This window comes from Paroedura picta, chromosome 15 (genome assembly GCF_049243985.1).
Source record: "Paroedura picta isolate Pp20150507F chromosome 15, Ppicta_v3.0, whole genome shotgun sequence".
NCBI lineage: Eukaryota > Metazoa > Chordata > Lepidosauria > Squamata > Gekkonidae > Paroedura > Paroedura picta.
In genome coordinates this window covers 26,460,188-26,478,091 of record NC_135383.1, presented here as the reverse complement: position 1 = coordinate 26,478,091, position 17,904 = coordinate 26,460,188, and the positions used below count along the sequence as shown (strand labels likewise).

Genomic DNA, 17,904 nt, shown 5'->3' with positions numbered 1-17,904 from the left:
CTGCCGCTGAAAGCAGAAACCCTGCGCCGCTGGCTGTAATTCCTGGGGATGCTCCATGTTTAAATATCGCGCACTGAGACAGATGAAGAATCGGATCAGGCTGTGTCAGGCCTTGTGCTTTCCTCGTCCCTGAGGCAGTGGAGAAAGTGACTTGAGGCGGCTATTCGTTGGCTCTCCTGCATTTGCCCAGTCCCAGGTTGGGGCTGGGGCTGCCGGCACACCATGGCTTGGCTAGCGCCGATGCCTGAGAGCGCAAAGGAGGTGCTGAGCCCAGGCCGAACTGCAGGGCCCCGGACCTACCTTGACTGGCGACACAAGCCGGTGGAGGATCTGAACACAGACGCTGTGATGAGCCCAGCAGCAGCAGCAGCAGACTCCGCCTGCAGGAACAGCAGCCAGCTGGCCTCTGGGGCAGTCCGGCAGCCACTGCAGCAAGGGCAACCTCAGGAGCCAGCTGGCTCCTTCTCTGCAGCCCTGCAGCCCTGCAGCACAGCCCCAGAAGCCAGCTTCCTCTGAGCCCCAAGGCAGCACCAGAGTGGGGCCAGGCCTGCCCCACACCAAGGGGGAGTTGGGGAGATGGGCCACAGGACAGGGAGGTGGGTGACTAGTGAGCATGGACTGCACTGGGCAGGTAGCAGATGGCCCCATCGGTCAAGTGGAGAGGGGCGGAGTTAGCACACCCGGAAAGGCTCCAAGGTGCAGGCTGGAAGCTTGCCTGTACACAGTGTCCCCCCCAGCCAAGGAGGACCTGGATGACCAAACCTCTCCGCCTCTTTGGAGGTTTGCCAGAGTGTCCCACCCAGTGGCCAAGATGGTGGAAGGCTAAGTCCCCAGGAGGTGGCCTTTGGATGTGGCAGCCATAATACCCGGGAAACTTTTTTTGGGTAGTTCCTGTGTACGCTCTAACCCCTGAGCTCTAGAAGACTTGAAGCTGTCCCATACTGAGCAGCCCCTCAGGGTCAGTCTTGTCTGCTCAGAATGGCAGCAGCGGTCCAGGCTCTCAGGGGAAGGCCTTTCACATCACCTGCTTCCCGGTTCATTTCACTGGAGATGCCGAGCCTTGAACCAAGCAGAGGCTCTGCCACTGAGCCATGGCCCTCTTGCTTGTTTTTCCTTTCCATTTATGCTTTTATTTAACTACTCTGTTAAAGTCTACTTATTTTCAGTCTACCAACTCAATGCAGAATAACCCAAAATGCTGCTGTAGCTTGAGCCATTTCATCACTTCTTCCAGGCATATGGTTAAGGTTTCTGGGGGGGGGGGGGGAATCAGGGCAGCCATCAATCAGGAGGAATTGCTGGGTGTCATCTGCAAGTGGTGGCAACCCAGCCCAAAGCTCCACTGAGTATAAGCTTTAGTGCGTAAGCATACTTCATCAAAGCTGCTTGCACATAAAAACTTATACGCAGAAATAAACTCGGTTGATCTTCATGGTGCCACTGGACTCCAACTTTGCTCTGTTGCTTTAGAAGGGCCTAACTCTGTTTAGGATTGCCCCGTACATGCCAGTCCTAGAGATGGGCTGCACAGGTATCAAAATTGCCAGATTCAGCCTTCGCTGGTCTGCGTATTTGCCTGTTCCCATGTTTTTTTCAAAGCTTCCTTTTACCTAGAAAACTAACACCTCAAAGAAAAGGTGAACATAAAATGCTTCTGGTCAGAACAGCTTTATCAGTGCCGTGGCGAGCCCAAGGTCACCCAGCTGGCTGCATGTGGGGGAGTGCAGAATCAAACCCGGCATGCCAGATTAGAAGTCCGCACTCCTAACCACTACACCAAACCGGCTCTCCTGATTAGCCATTTGGCACGTGGAGGATGGCTTCTGTCCGTTTTTAACTATGGGTAGGGGGTAGTCAGTGGACCTGCAGTCGGACATGTTGCTGTCCACCAAGAATGACCCCACTTCACTGGGCTAGTTTTGTGGCTCTAGAAAGCAGCCCCTTGTTAAGCTGCTGTCCATGTGCTGAGACCCCTTGGTATGGAGGCCTAGAAGGTGAACTGGGCCACTGCAGCACCGCTGGACATGATGCTTGTGAGGAGACCGAATGTGGGCTTATGTCGTTCCCAGCTAACAGCAGCTGCTCCTGCCAAAAGCCTTAGCACACTGCAACGTATGCAGGAGATATATGCTCTGGGGGGATTTGCTTTAAAAATATTTTAATACTAAGTTTATATAAAAATGCAATTAACGTATAAACCTTTGTGGTGTGAAAATTGCAATATCTCATCCATGACAAAATTGGAAGGGCCAGGGGGGGGGGGGTGGAAAGTCTAGAAAGCCAGTTGCCTATGCTAGTATCCGTGCCCCACTTTGGCTTCCCAAAGTCAATCAATATCTTGAGAGATCCCCCCCCCACACACACACACACACAGACACACTTTGTCTATTGCCTTGCCACCTGAGCAGCATCACTCAGTTTAGGAAAATTGTGCTATTTCCTGGGTTCCTAGAAATCCACTCTTTAATTGTAGGCAGTTGTGGAGTGTTGGCAGATTTAATTCTTCCCGCTGTCAATACGGCCGTTCGTAACAGAGTTTATGTTTTGGGTACAAGCTAATTTAGAAGGGGAAAAGTAAGAGTGAAACGGTGTATTATAGTTTTGTCACTGTTGATTTCTCCCACAGCCTTGGTCCCAAATCGCAGCACAGCAGACACAAGCAGCCACCCCGTATTCTGTTTTAATCTGCTTGCCCTACCTGCCAAGGCTAAAGCGGTTGAGAGAGGAGAGGGAGAATGGGCTAGGTGAGGAGCGGGTGGCTGGATATTGGGGGAGCCAGAATAGACCAAGCCTTTTCCTGCAGGCTACTCTGCTCTCAGGGAAGTGGCCATTAAGCCTAGAGCTCTAGCAGTTGGCGTACAATGGTTATTTATTATTTCTTATTTATTTGCTCTTTATTATGATATTAAGCCCACTGTACCCAAAATACAGCGGGCGCTAGTGGGGTGGGTTGATGGAGGGGCAGAAGGAAGGAAGAAAGGGAGAAAGAAAGAAAGAAAGAAAGAAAGAAAGAAAGAAAGAAAGAAAGAAAGAAAGAAAGAAAGAAAGGGAGAAAGGGAGAAAGGGAGAAAGGGAGAAAGAAAGAAAGAAAGAAAGAAAGAAAGAAAGAAAGAAAGAAAGAAAGAAAGAAAGAAAGAAAGAAAGAAAGAAAGGGAGGAGGGAAGGTGGGAGGGAGGAAGACAAATAGAGCAAGGAAGGGGGAGAGAAAGAGAGATAGAGGCAGATAGGTGAGAGAGAAATTGAGGGAGGGAGGAAGGAAGGAAGGAAGGAAGGAAGGAAGGAAGGAAGGAAGGAAGGAAGGAAGGAAGGAAGGAAGGAAGGGCAAAGTGAATGCTGGGAGAAAGGAAAGCGGGAAGGGAGGGAGGGAGGGAGGTGGGCTGCAAGGGGACGGGGCAGGGGTGGGAGGAAGGGTGGGAAGGTTCCTTTGGGGAAGGTAGCGATGGGTGAGTGGGGGCGTGGAAGCAGCTGCGGAGGGTAGCGGGGAGGGAGTTGTGGGCTGTGTAGATGGTGCGACGTGGCAGGGTAGGGCGAAATGATGGCTGGCCGCCAAAGGTGGGCCAGGTTGGGGGGTGGGTGGGTCAGGAGGCAGGCTGACAAGCAAAGCGCCAGCCGATTGGGCCCTCCGCTTGTCAGTGGGGGGGCAAGGGGCTAATTGTTGTCCCCCTCCATCCCGGACCGAGCCCTCCCACATAGCCCTTAGCCTTTTATTTATACCGCTCCCACGGAGCAGTGTAAAGATAGTTGTGTTTACAGATCTAGGAATGTAGCAAGGGTTGTGTTAGGAGGGGCTGAATGCAGAGACTGTAACGTTCTTGCTCACTGTAAGGATCGTGAGAGAGTGTACTGCATATTTGTGTTCTGCATGCAGACTTGTTTGCTTCTCTTCTGCCTTCACTGTGAAACCTGTGTTAGTCTCATAGCTGGAGTACAGATCCCGTCTTCTAACTGTAGAAGAGTCTTCAAGTACAGCAATCCAGTTTTTCCAGTGGGCCCCAGAGCCTACTGTTTGGGGGAAAGAAAAGAGGCAAACTGGTCACCTTCTTCAAACTTTCATTGGGTCCAATCATAGAATCATAGAGTTGGAAGGGATCTCCAGGGTTACCTAGTTCAACCCCTTGCAGAATGCAGGAAATTCACAACTGCGCACCCACCCACAGTGACCCGAGTTCCATGCCCAGATGATGCCCCCCCCCAACCCCAAACACAGAATCCCTGGCTAGTCTGGCCTGGAGGAAATTTCCCTCCTGACCCCAAAGTGGAGATCAGCATTTCCTTGGGCATGCAAGAAAGGGCCACAACTACTAGCATTTCTGGATGAACCTTCGGCCCTGGACCCATACCAGTCTAGCTTCCATCCTGGCCATGGGGTAGAGACTACACTGGTCGCCCTGACGGATGATATCCAGCGCCAGCTCTGCCCTCTGACCCAGCTATAGGCTGGGATGTCACCAATATGCGGATGATACCCAGCTCTACTTCCTAGTGGACGGCTGGCCGGACTCTCCCCCGGATACATTTGCCCGATGTTTGGAAAAGTGGCTGGATGGCTCAGGCAGAGTCGCATGAAACTCAACCCCTCCGAGACGGAGGTCCTGTGGCTGGGGAGAAAGGGAGCAGGATCAGGAAGCGCATCTCCCATGCCTGGATGGGGTGCAATTAACACTTGCCCCACTTGACAGGAATTTCGGAGTGACCTTTGATGCCTCCCTTTCTATGGAGGCTCAGGTCACCAATGTAGCTCGGATGGCTTTTTTCCATCTGAGCCAAGCCCGGCTACTAGCGCCCTACCTGTCCTCGGAACACCTGGCCACAGTGATCCATGCAATGGTCATTTCCAGATTAGATTACTGTAACTCTCACTCTGTGGGCCTACCTTTGACTTTGATCCAGAAGTTACAGCTGGTACAAAATGCAACTCACTAGGACATCTTGGAGGGCCCATATTCAGCCTGTGCTTCGTCATCTGCACTGGTTACCAGTCTGTTTCAAGGTCAAGTTTAAGGTATTGGTATTAACCTTTAAGGCCATACGCGGCCTAGGTACTGCCTACCTGTGGGACAGCCTGGTTGGTTATGCCCCCTGCAGAGCTCTTCGCTCTGTGGGTATGAATGTATTGGTTGTCCTGGGCCCCCAGGACGTTCGCCTGGCCTCGACCAGGGCCAGGGCCTTTTTGGTCCTGGCCCCCACCTGGTGGAATAAGCTCTCGGAAGAGCTGAGGGCCCTGCTGGAGTTACCAGCTTTTGGCAACGCCTGCAAGACAGAGCTTTTCTGCCAGGCATATGGTTGAGGCCGGGGCAGAGTCCCGGGTTTCCAACTTGGATCCCAGGCTCTATCGGACCAGCTCCCTCTCTCACTGAAGGGATGGTAGGACCTCAGGTTAAGAAGAAGAAGAAGAAGAGTTGGTTCTTATATGCCGCTTTTCCCTACCCGAAGGTAAACAAGATGGGATTAGAATTGACTATAGAGGATGCCTAATGCTGCCTGTTGTATTGTTGTATCGTTTTATTGCTTAACTAGTAAAAAAGCCAGCTGCACTCAAATTGCAGCGGGCGCTAGCAGGGCGTGGCATGAGGGCAGCGGGGCTCTGCGGCTCGCGACCTACCGGGCGTGTTGGGGGCGAGCTGGAGGGCAGGAGGAAGTTGACGGGCTGTGGTGGCTCGCTCTGGCTCCCCACGATGCGGCTGCCGGTGGGAGGTAGGGCAGCCAGGCGAGGTCTCGTGGGCAGCGGAGCGTCCTGCGCCTGGTGTTCAGGCCGGAGTGGCTGGGCGTGGTGGCGCTGGAGGCTGGCGGCCTGTGTTGCAGTGCGGCGGCGGCGCGGGGGGCCGCGAAGCCTCCTCCGGCGGCCGGCACTGGCTGGCTGGTCTGGCGGCTGAAGTGTTCTGGGCGGCGGCAGCGGCGGCGGCACATGGCAGGCGGGAGGACTTTGGGGCGGCGTCACTGGAGCTGGGTGTCTGGTCTGGTTCTCGTTGGTGGTGCGCGTCGGCAAGCTTCCTTGGGTGGCTGGTGCTGGCTAGCTGGGTCAGGGGGCGATGTGTTGGCGGTGGCGGCACCGAGCAGCGGTCTTGGAAGTCTTGAAGGTAATGGCGGCGGTCGGCTGCCTGCGTGGGGACTCGGAGGGAGGCGGAAGTGCCTCCCGATTCGTCAGTCCGGCGGCAAGGGACCAATTGCAGGTTGGGCCCTCCGCTTGTCAGTCCGGGGGAAGGGGCCAACCGGCACCCTTCCTCATCCCGGATAGGGCCCGCTGAAGGATCCCTTACTGTTTTATTTTATCCGCTCCACGAGGAGCAGTTAAATATTGGGTAAATTGGGGTATTGTATTTTTTATGTTTTATCATGTGAACCGCCGCAAGACCTGTCGGGAAGCGGTGGTATATAAATTTAAAAAATAACTAAATAACTAAATAAATAAATAAGAGTCAAGCATGGATACAATCCCTTCTGCCTACCTATTTACAGTCTGCCTAAATTCACAGAATCAGCATTTCTGTCAATTAACTCTTAGCCTCTGCTTAGAAACTTCCATAGAAGGAGAACCCACCACCTCCCGAGGAAGCCTGTTCCACTGAGAAACCGCTGTAACTGTCAGGAACTTCTTCCAGATGTTTAGATGGAAATTCTTTTGAATTAATTTCATCCCATTGGTTCTGGTCAGTCCCTCTGGGACAACAGAAAATAACTTTGCTCCTTCCTCTGTATGAGACAGCTCTTCAAGTACTATCAGATCCCCTCTCAGTCATCTCCTCTCTAGGCAAAACAGACCAAGCTCCTCCAACCTTTCCTCATACGTCTTGGTCTCCAAACCCCTCACCATTTTCGTTGCCCTCCTCTGGACACGCTCCAGTTTGTCTACATCCTTTTTCAATTGTGGTGCCCAAAACTGAACATAATACTCTAAGTGAGGTCTAACCGGAGCAGATACAAATAAGGACTGGGGAATTGATCTGGCCGGCAGATGCAACAAGGAGTGGACTACAGCTTCCTCCTGCCTGCATCGTGCCTCTCAGCATTCCTGTGGTCCTCTTTTTCCTCCTTAGTGAAACACCATTTGCAGTACTGAACCCCTCTGGAGGACTCAGAGAGAGGAGCTGTGTGGGGATGTACAATAGGAAGGGGGGTGAGTTAAAAGCCCCTTATCTGCAAGCCCTTAAAACAAGCCTTTGCCTCTCTCTTTCGATGTAATTGGGACTGACCTGCATTCTGAAAGCCTTTCTTTGTGTCCATGAGAACAGAACTTAAGTGGCAGCCAAACCTTCTTTTTCTGCCGAGGATTTTAGCTTAAAAAATCAGTGCGGTCCCTCTATGCCTAACCCCACATCTCCATCAGCATGAACAGCGTGGTGTGACGGAATATCCAGAATTAGAACATTAGAATTTGAAAGGGAGGGAGTTTCTCAGGTAAGTTGGTCTCTAAAGGGCCATTGTAAGAGGCATTATCTCTGTTGTGGGACAGAAATCCAATCAAGTACTGGGGAATTAAATGATCTGTCTCTTCATTAATGCAGATTGGCATGGTGGCTTGGCGAATGACCCTCAAGACCCCAGAGTATCCGGAGGGGCGGGATGTCATAGTCATCAGTAATGATATCACCTATTGGATCGGATCCTTTGGGCCCCAAGAAGACCTACTCTACTTGAGGGCATCGGAGCTTGCTCGGGTACAGGGCATCCCCCGAATCTACGTGGCCGCCAACAGTGGTGCTCGGATTGGCTTGGCTGAAGAGATCCGCCACATGTTCCACGTTTCTTGGGAAGACCCTGCTGACCCTTATAAAGTAAGGATGTGCAAGTTGCTGTATGATGCTAGATCAGTGTGACGTATTCTGGGCTGGCAGGCTCTCAATTCTGGGAGGGAAGTGGATTAATTTTGCTTTATTGACAGTGATATGTATCTAATAAACTAAATAAAAATATTGGTGTAGAGAGCCAGCTTGGTATAGTAGTTAGGAACACTGACTTCTAATCTGGTGAGATGGGCTCAGTTCCCCACTCCTCCCCTACATGCAGCCAACTGGGTGACCTTGGGCTAGTCACAATCCTGATGGAGCTGTTCTGACAGAGCAGTAATATCGGGGGTCTCTCAGCCTCACCTACCTCACAGGGTGTCTGTGGTGGGGAGAGGAAAGGGAAGGCGACTGGAAGCCGCTTTGAGCCTCCTTCGGGTAGGGAAAAGTGGCATCTAAGAACCAACTCTTCTTCTTCTTCAGTAATCTCAGGGCTCTCTCAGTCTCACCTCCCTCACAGGGTGTCTGTTGTGGGGAGAGGAAAGGTAAAGTGAATGGAAGCCACTTTGAGACTCCTTTGGGTAGAGAAAAGCGGCATATAAGAACCAACTCTTCTTCTTATGTCCTGCCTTATCTTCAGAAATTCAGGGCAGATTACATATTTCAGTTAATACAAATCCCTGTAAAATTCATAACATTTCAAACAGTTACGTAGTCTATTAAAAGTAGAAATAGATGTTGAAGGGGCCAAACTGTCCATGGAAAAGATTCCTAAGGAGCCATGTTTATACTTGGGATTGAGAGGTCAAATCTGCTTTAATTAGATTTTTTTCCATCTCTGTCATGGCAGACATAGATGCTGCTGCTGTATGCTCTGCCCGACTGTTGGATTATCCAGCTCTGCATAGTCTACTGCAGGGGTATTCAAACTGCGGCCCTCCAGATGCCCATGGACTACAATTCCCAGGAGCCCCTGCCAGCAAAAGCGGTGGCTTTTCAAGTTCTTAGGAAGAGAGAGAGTGAGAGAGTAGTAAGGAAGCGGACTCCAAGCCCTTTTTGTTATAGTAAGGAAGCGGACTCCAAGCCCTTCCATCTGGATGTTTGTTTATCCCCTGCCCCTGCCCAGTACACACACTAGAGCTCCACTGGACAATGCCCAAGGCTTCCCAAGACTTTATCTGGAACTGGGAAGTCCAAGAAGAATGTCTTTAAAACTGCTTGCTGACCGTAGAGCTTATTTAAACAGAGTTCTTCCTTTTATTTAAATTGTTTTGAATTGTTTTAGATGTTAGATTTATTTATTTAAATATGGAGTGCTTAAGACATGCAATATTTGGGGCTGTAGCTACCCCAAATGCCACCCAAATGTTTTTGGGTTTTAAAAAACTCTTCTGGGTTCTTAAAATCTTTCTTTTTTAAAACAAAGTTTAAATTTCTCTGAAGACCCTCGGGGCTTGCAAAAACATGTAGCCTAGCCCTACGTGTTCCAGGAGTTGTTTTTTTTTGGGGGGGGGGGCATCCATGGGAACAGCAGAAGTTTCACTGGTGTGTTCACTTTCACTGGTGTATGTAACCCATTCTCTTTTGACAACCCAAGAACAGAGGCTTAATGGTTGTCTCATTCTACTTCCCAGGGGTTCAAGTATTTGTACCTGACTCCTCAGGATTACAAGAAAGTCAGTGCCTTGAACTCGGTACACTGTGAGCATGTGGAAGATGAAGGAGAATCCAGGTATGTTTGTGGCAACCACAGATTCCTCCTGTCTAGCACCACATGCTGAAAAATGATAAATAGGTCAGTTGTTGTATGGTTGTGGCCCCACAATAGAGCCACCTTGCTGCAGCTGAGCAAAGAGAAGTGTGATCTGTCTCAGGACAGGTGACTTCTTTGGCCCTCTATATATCTTGCCAGACTTCTGAGAAACAAGAAAGGCAATGTCAGGTCTCTGGCCAAGGTTTTACAGGTTGGCTGTTCATCTGTCTAATAATGTCAGGTCCCCGTTGACTTTCTCAATGAATGCACTTGGCATTAGCAGCAAAAGCAGTTTATGGAGGTAGCGAAATGAAGCTCATGGTTATTCTTGCTGAAACTAATTTGATAGACAATACACTGATCAATATAACCCCCCAAACCCCACCCCCAACTGACAACAGGTGGGTTTCCCCTGTTCCCCCCACCCTCCCGTTCCCAGGGGAAAGCATGTGAATTAGTCCTGTGCCTGGGTGCCCATGACATACAATCATAGAATCCTAGAATCCTAGAGTTGGAAGGGGCCATACAGGCCATCTAGTCCAACCCCCTGCTCTACGCAGGATCAGGATCATTCTTGCAAGGCTGACTCAAGGCCAGTCTCACCAATAACATCCAAGTGTCCCTCTCCCCCAGTCCCATCCTCCAAAGGAAAAACTGGCAGACTGCACAAACGAGTGAACAATGCAAAGCCATAAAAACAGTTATAATCAGTTGGCTCTCCCAGGCCCACTGTCAGATGACAAATGACAAATGGCAACACCAAGTGAGGTGGCAGGAGGCTGATCCTGACAAGAAATGGGGAGCTGTCATTCCCACTGTTCCAGCCCAGAAAGTTTTCCTTCGAAACATAGTGATGGAGGCGTATTTTACGAATACTGTGTAGCTGCACATGCGCAGGCCTGCTCTGAAAAGGTTCTTTTGTAGCTAAGAGGGCGCAGCATGCTAAGCCAAACTCCTGAAGCACCTGCTCCCCTGTGGCAGTGGCCTCACCCTCAGTTTCTCTTGTGACTGCAGACACGGTGAGGAATATCTTCTTTGTCTGTTATGGATAGAAAAGCTTTGTTTTAAAATTGCACCAAGTGTGCTGTGAAGACGTCTCAGACGAATGAACATGGCTTTTCTCTTTTGTCTGGGTGAGGAGCATTCAGTTCCCACTTGTAAGATCTGCCATAAATTCACTTCCAAGGCTTTGGGGGGGGGGGTTGCAAGCTAGGGGCAAGGTTGTGGGAGAAAGCCTTGCAGGCTTCAGAACCTCCATCCAAACTGGCTTCTTCTGAAGCCTCGATGGAAAAGGCACCAGACTCAACCCAGTTGGCTCTGCTCCCGGGCTCAATGTCTACACAGATCCAACCGGGTTCACAGTCTTCTCATAAGAAGAGGGCCTCATAAGAACTGCATTATAAAAAGGATAAAATGAAAAAGGATAAGCATAAAGCATCTACTCACACTAGTTCCGAGCATTACCCCAGAAGCAACTCAGCAGTTTATCTGCAGAGCTCCTTCTGCATCAATAACATTACCCACCTATGTGTTGGCCATCTCGGGCCTATCCAGGACATCAGAGTGGTATGGATCCGTGGGTAGGCTATGAATCTGAGTATCGAGATTTTGATAACTGTTCACAAGCAACTTGTCCACAACCTGCTCCGGAATCGTTCAGGTCCTTGGTTCCCCCAATTCGCCTTGATTGTGGAGTTGAAACTGGGGAGTTGGAGGTGTCATATCCGAGCCGAGATGATTGGTTCAGAGACTCTTCTGGGTCTCCTACTGAGGACTGTTGGTGGATTTATGGCCAACAGATGGCGAGGGTGGCGAAGTCACTTGAAATTGTGGTTCCTGCAACAGCACCAGGCCAAGGACAAGATCTTGGGTTGCCTCTACTCTGATTGACGCCTCCAGTATTGGAGAGACTGAAACAATTATGTGTTGACATTTGGCAAGGGCCAGCTTCGATTCAACCTACTTTGAAAAGTCCCTTTCAATTTCTTTTCTACTCCTCCCTCCTCCCCCCCTTGTGGTAGGAGAGAGGCAGTCTAAAGGATGGCAGGGGTACCCCGCTGCCCCTTCTGATGAGGGACACAAGCTGGAAGCTTTGGGGGGAAACATTACTCTTCAGCAGTGCTTGAGTTCAAAATGGCTAATTACCAGACTGTGATGGCTGTTTATCAGTTCTTTCTTTCTTTGGGAACAGATCATTCCATTTATAGAACTGCTCCCGGCAGAGAGAGGTCTCTGGCCAAGGTTTTCCAGGTTGAGGCTGTTCATCTGTCTAAGCAACAGATTCAGGCCAGCAAACATTTGGCTGACATTGCCCCGTGTGCCATGACAAGCTCAGTTGTGCTTTGTTGGCACTCTTGGCTGCGTTCAACAACTCTACCCTTTGAGACAAAATTTAAGGAAGAGGACCTTCCATTCTAAGGGTCTACTTTGTTTTCTTCAAAGACAGATGAGAAGAACAAGCAGACTGCAAAGTCCTTGACCACTCAGCAGAGTGCTTTTGAGTTCAAACAGCATCCATTCCAGAGAGAGCAGTGGCACCCGTATCGGAGGGAGAGCAGATCTGGTGGTGTGCAACCTACACAGTGTCCTCCTGCAAAATATAACTCTCAGCAGGGGTTATTCAAGGAGGAAGAGTTCCAACAGACTGAGGGGTTGCCACAACAGCAGAAACAGGCGTTCTGACTAGAGAGATTGCCTGTGGCAACACAGTTTGGGGGACGATTGGCCAATCATGTTACTCTTGGTGGGAAATCCTCTTGGATCAGTAGGTCCTGGAGACTGTCCAGAACAGCTCCAGGCTGGAGTTTCACGAGTTGCCCTCTAGTTCATGTAAATATATGGGTGATCTGAAACTTTCTGTTAAATTTGTAGAAGCCTTAGCAGCCTAGGTTGATAGAGAGGGGTAATACAGGAGGTACCTCAGCCCCAAATGGTTGATGGTTTTTGTTTACGTATGTTTCCTGTTGGCAAAAAAGGATGGAGCTATTAGGCCTACATAAGATTTAAGAAGGTTAAATGTTTTCCTACAAGTTTCGCGTTTTGGTATGGTTGATGTTCCCATAATCTTAACATGATTAATGTCCAATTGTTGGTTTACTGTAATTTATTTAAAGGATGCATATTTTCATGTTTCCATTCATCCTGCCCACAGAAAGTTCCTACTGCTTAAATGTGGGAGAAAAGTGTGCCAATTTCGGGTGCTTCCCTTTGTGCCAGCAGCAGCACCCAGAGTATTTACTGCATGCTTGGCTCCTGTCATAGCTCCCGTGAGGGTGCCGAGATGCAGTATTTCCCCCTCTCTGGTTGACTGGCTGTTGGTGGGGGACTCAGAAGACACCCTTGTAGAATAAACAGCATTAGCGGTGAAGCTTCGTACATGATTGGGCTTACTAGTTAATTGGGAGAAATCTAGATTAACTCCTTCACAAGACATTCAGTCCACTGGGGTATGCTTTGATTCTCCTCAGGCCAGGGATTACTTCCCAGTGAGATAATTGAGAAGTTAGTGTCAATAGTGAGACACTTTTCGGCTGATAGATTTCAGTCAGTCCAACAGATTCTTAAATTGTTGGGTATCTGTGACTACCTCAGTCCTCTCTCTAGCCAGACTACGGATGAGGACTTTTCGGTTATGGTTGCTGTCGGTTCACAGAGCCCAGATCCATCCATGATGGTATTCCCAGGGTGGTGACTGGATCGCTTGCATGGGGGGTCGGGGGTCGGCGAGAGAGGCTGTCCCGAGGAATACAAGTTGGGACAGTCAGACATGAAGTTGCCCTTACTGCTGATGCCTCCATGAGTGGGTGGGCTCAGCCCAAGGACTCTAGTCAACCCAGGAAAAAGAGTTTCATATAAATGCTTGGAATTAAGAGCTGTAAGGTATGCTCTTACCTGCAACACAGATACTGTGTGGAACCACAATCTTCTTCTGCAGATGGACAATGTGGCTACTGTGTTTTATGTCAACAAGCAAGGGGGCACAGGTTCCAGACTAATGTGTCCGGAGGCCACTCTAGTGAAGCCTTATATGATTGGGCGTGGGTATCCAGGCCATTCACATCCCTGGGGAGATGAACATTCAGGCAGATAGGCCCAGCAAGCAGCTTACCATCTCACAGAAGTGGGTGTTTATCATGGAATATTTGTAAAGGGTTTTTTCAAGGTGGGGAGTACTGGTTGACTGCCTATTTGCTACTCAGAAAAATGCCAGGATCAAGGCGTCTTGTTCTTGATTTGGGAGGGGGAAAGAATCCCTTGGGAACATTACTGTTTTATGTCATCCCTCTTCTCCTCCTACTGGTCAGAGTAGTTGAAGAAGGCCAGATTTGGATAGCCCCATTTTGGCCAACACGGCTTGATTCCCACACTCAGGGATATATCCAGGGGTTGGTGGTACAGACTGCCCATGGACCATACTTGTTAACACTTTGGGATATTGCATCACGACCAGTCGTAATTCAGACTGACAGTGTGGAAATGTTAGACGAGGACTTAACTTTCTCCCATGAGATTAATGAGGTTCAACTGAATTAGAATCATAGAGTTGGAAGGGACCTCTGGGGTCATCTAGCCCAACCCCTGCACAATGCAGGAACTCACAACTACCTGCCCAACCACAGTGACCCCAATTTCATGCCCATCTCCCCTTCCCCCCCCCAAACCAAAAATCTTCAGAATCCAACCTGGCCTGGGGGAAATTCACCTCCCATCCTACAGTGGCAATCAGCAACTCCCTGGGTCTGCAAGGAATGCTGATTTTATGACCTCAGGCAGATTGTGAGTGGGTGGGAAGGGATGTGCCAGTGCTTGTCTCTTGTGGCCCTTCCTTGCATGTCCAGGGAAGCATGTGCTCTAGGGGCATTGTCAAAGAGTTTGACTTAGCGCAGCACACCTAAAAGCTTAGCTACAAAAGAACCTCTCTGGAGCAGGCCTGTGCATGCATGGTTCCCACATGTTCTTGCACAGAAGATCCTGGATGAAAAACAGTTACAGGTAACAACCCTGTTTTCTCACAGAGCAGTTCTGTCAGGGTCCTCTCAGCCCCTCCTACCTCACAGGGTGTCTGTTGTGGGGAGAGGAAAGGGAAGGCAATTGTAAGCCGCTTTGAGACTCCTTCGGGTAGAGAAAAGCGGCATAGAAGAACCAACCCTTCTTCAGTAAAATCATCCTTACTGGGTGTCTGTGGTGGGGAGAGGAAGGAAAGGTGATTGTAAGCTGCTTTGAGACGCCTTTGGGTAGTGAAAAGCAGGGTATAAAAAAACAACTCTTCTTCATCTAGTGAGCAGTGTTTGGTGGAACTCTGTGCATTCCTGGTTCTGGGGTGTGCCCTGCCCAAGGCCATTGAACAAGTGTTGCAGGAAGGAAATGCCAAACAGGTGGACTGACAGCTAACCCCTGCTTGTGGCATTGGCGTTTGCTGAGAGGGGCTAAATTAATTGCAGCGAGAAACTTCTCTCAGCCATGCTCTGCAGCTAGGAGGCTTTTCAGGAAAGCTCTTTCCTCCTGTGCTGCCGGGTGTGGTCAGGCGTGCTGCTGCCACAGCACAGTGCAGGGTCAGGAGGGAAGCTGGTTCTTCCCTGAACCGGGAGCTTCTTGAAGCCATGGAGGCTGCACCAAGAGGAATGTCCAAGGTCATAAACAAACCAGGAGTCAGGTGCCAGGGGGAGTATCACAGCAGAAAGAGTCCAAAAGCCAGTTGAAGAGTCCAAGCCAAGAAATCCAAATGCCAAAAGTGTCCAGAGTCATAGTTGTTGCTACCAGTCCAGAGCTATCAAGGAGTTCAGGAACAAGTCTGTGTAAGAAACTGAACGCGTTGCATCCACCCGGCCCTCTTTATGGCTGTTCCTTAAATCAGGCTCAGCAGCCCATCTGGAAGCCATCCTGCCATCAATCACTGTCAGGCTCTTTTGCACATGACAGTTTGGGAAGCATGTGGAACATCTGTTGCATATACCAACAGGCTGTTTGGGGTGAGACTGTAGCTTTAAAAGGCGTGCCACAGGGGGCTGTGCCTTACCAGCTACAGCTGGCTGAACTGGCCTCCCTTCATCCATGAGCTTTCAACTCTCTGAGAATCCAGTTCCCCTGCTTCATCTGAGAAAGTGTCATCACTGGGGGGGGGGGGGCACAACACCTGATTTTTTGTTAGGTAAAGCAAAAAGAGCAGACCTAACAGGAGGCCAGCCAGGTCCTAGGAAAGAAGGGGGTGAGGAGCTCCAGCAGAATCTGGGGAAGGACAGAGTTGGCCTGAGGAGATGCAGAATAAAATTCTTCCTTATAATAAACCACACATCTGTAAACCGCCCGTGGCGCCACGGGCGCCACGGACTAAATAAAACGGTAAGGGGTTCTGGGGCGGGATGTGTCCGGGATGAGGAAGGGTCCAGATTGGACCCTTCCTCATGACAGACAATCGGAGGGACCAATCGGCAGGCGCGAAGCGCCTGCCGATTGGTCCCTCTGATTCGCGGCTCGCAGTTGCTCCAGGCCTGACGCGGCCTGAGGGAGCCCCCGGCAGTCGCGCAGAGCCCCCGGCAGTCGCGCGGCCTGAGGGAGCCCCCGGCAGTTGCTGCTCCACGGAGCGGGGGGGGGGGGATAACTGCTAGCGCCCATTGCATTTCAATCTGCAATGGGCTATATTTCTAGTAATAAACTAAAACAAAATTTAAGGGATAGATTAGGCCTCTTTCAAAGTATGATGTATTCCTTGGCCTCTTTTGGTTTGTTGTAGGTTTATTTCCCCTTTTTGGGTGAAGCTCGCATGTTACTTGTGTTTTGTTTCTCAGCATACTCACATAATTCACAGGACCCAAGATCACTGGAGATCTCAAAATGTCATTTCTGTTATGCACGCAGACACTCGTCAGAAGTGAACAGAGCTGGATCCTGTCATTCATCGGCCGTTCACAGTCCTGCTAAGAATTGCTTGGATCACATTGCTATAAGAAGTTATATTAACTGTGGCTCTCCCATATTCCGCATTCTGGCTCTGTAGAGCATTGTTTCTAGAATCTCATGACCCCTCTCCTTTTCAGATACAAAATTACAGATATTATTGGGAAGGAAGAAGGTCTTGGAACAGAGAACCTGCGGGGATCTGGCATGATTGCAGGAGAATCGTCGCTAGCGTATGAAGAAATTATCACTATCAACTTGGTAAATCCGTGTTTTTGACTGTAACTTTGGGTGAGACCGCTGGCCTCTGTCTGTATGCAAACTGAAGCACAGGCAAAGAGCTGCTCTTCCCTAGTTTGAGCAGAAGCAGCAGTTTTGCTAGAGCCCTTCCTTTGCTTCAGTTGATTCCCACTTCTGTCTGCCTGCATATCCCCTTATTGCACAGTCTGCTGTTGCACAGGGCAAGATTTACTACACAGCAGGCTAAAGAGACCTGTGGTCACCAGTAAGGGCGCCTGAACTGCACACTGGTGTCTATTTGTGAAGAAAGCCCTGGGGATGTGCACAGGCAGAACGGCAAGTCTTTGGGAAGCAGGATTCTGGCCCCCAGTCTCCCACCTATCTAAAGCTGCCTATGGCGCATAAGGCAGTTTACAACACAGGTAATCTCAAACAATTCTGGAATCTCAAACAATTCTGGAATCTCAGGCAATTCTGGACAGCCCGTAAGATGGAGCTGTTCCGCCAGGCCTATGGTTGAAGCCAGAAGAGTACCAACTGGGCCTCCCTCCCAAAAATCCACCCATACAAGCTCTGGGACAAATTTTTAAAGGAGGCACTTTTCATTTTATTATTTTCTTGGCATAAAAATGTTTTATTATGATTCTTTAAAACTTTGTTATTAACTACTGTTAGCCCACCAGAAGGGGTGATGTAGAAATAAAATATTTATTTTATTTATTTAAAATACATAAAATAAAAGATTTCTTTAAAAGCCAAAATGTCAAATCGTGTTCAGTACTGCTAGTAAAGTCAACCAAATGTCGTCCTAAATAAAACCATCTTCAACTATCTGTAACATAAATGTAATATGACTGGGGTTGTGAAAGGAGTTGGGACTCATCACCTACCTGATTGGTCGGCTGTCCAACAAAAAGCCAATCAGGATTTCCTGCCCCTGGCTGCCTCCCCTTCAACTTTTTCCAGCAGGGAGAAGGGCCAGCTGTACAGGTTGAGCCAGCCAGCGACCTGGTGCTGGGAGGGAAGGAGGCCCTGGGACGCTGACATGGTGCAGCCCCGCCACAGCCTTGCAAGGCCTTGGCAGAGCCTGCCTGGGTTGGGGGGGGGTGAGAACACCCTGCCAGCGCTTCCCCCCAGTCTAGCTGGCCAACCTCACAAATACTTGGCCAGAGCAGTGACTCATACAGAGATGTTTGCAGGGAGTTTCCCCTGAGGATAAGTAATTCTAATGATTTATATACATTTGGGAATAACTGAATAAGCCAATTACACACTATGCATAGCTTATTAAAATTA

General features: G+C 49.7%; 1 protein-coding gene across 10 annotated transcripts in view; it reads left to right on the top strand.

Moving 5' to 3' along the window:
- The window catches only part of ACACA (acetyl-CoA carboxylase alpha), a 252,188-nt gene that overhangs the window by 157,680 nt on the left and 76,604 nt on the right, over positions 1-17,904 (top strand). For all 10 annotated transcript variants that reach the window (XM_077312781.1, XM_077312780.1, XM_077312776.1 and 7 more), the window contains 3 exons: positions 7,503-7,772; positions 9,356-9,453; positions 16,509-16,629. In XM_077312781.1, coding sequence (XP_077168896.1) covers positions 7,503-7,772; positions 9,356-9,453; positions 16,509-16,629 — 489 coding nt within the window. The remainder of the gene's footprint in view (positions 1-7,502; positions 7,773-9,355; positions 9,454-16,508; positions 16,630-17,904) is intronic.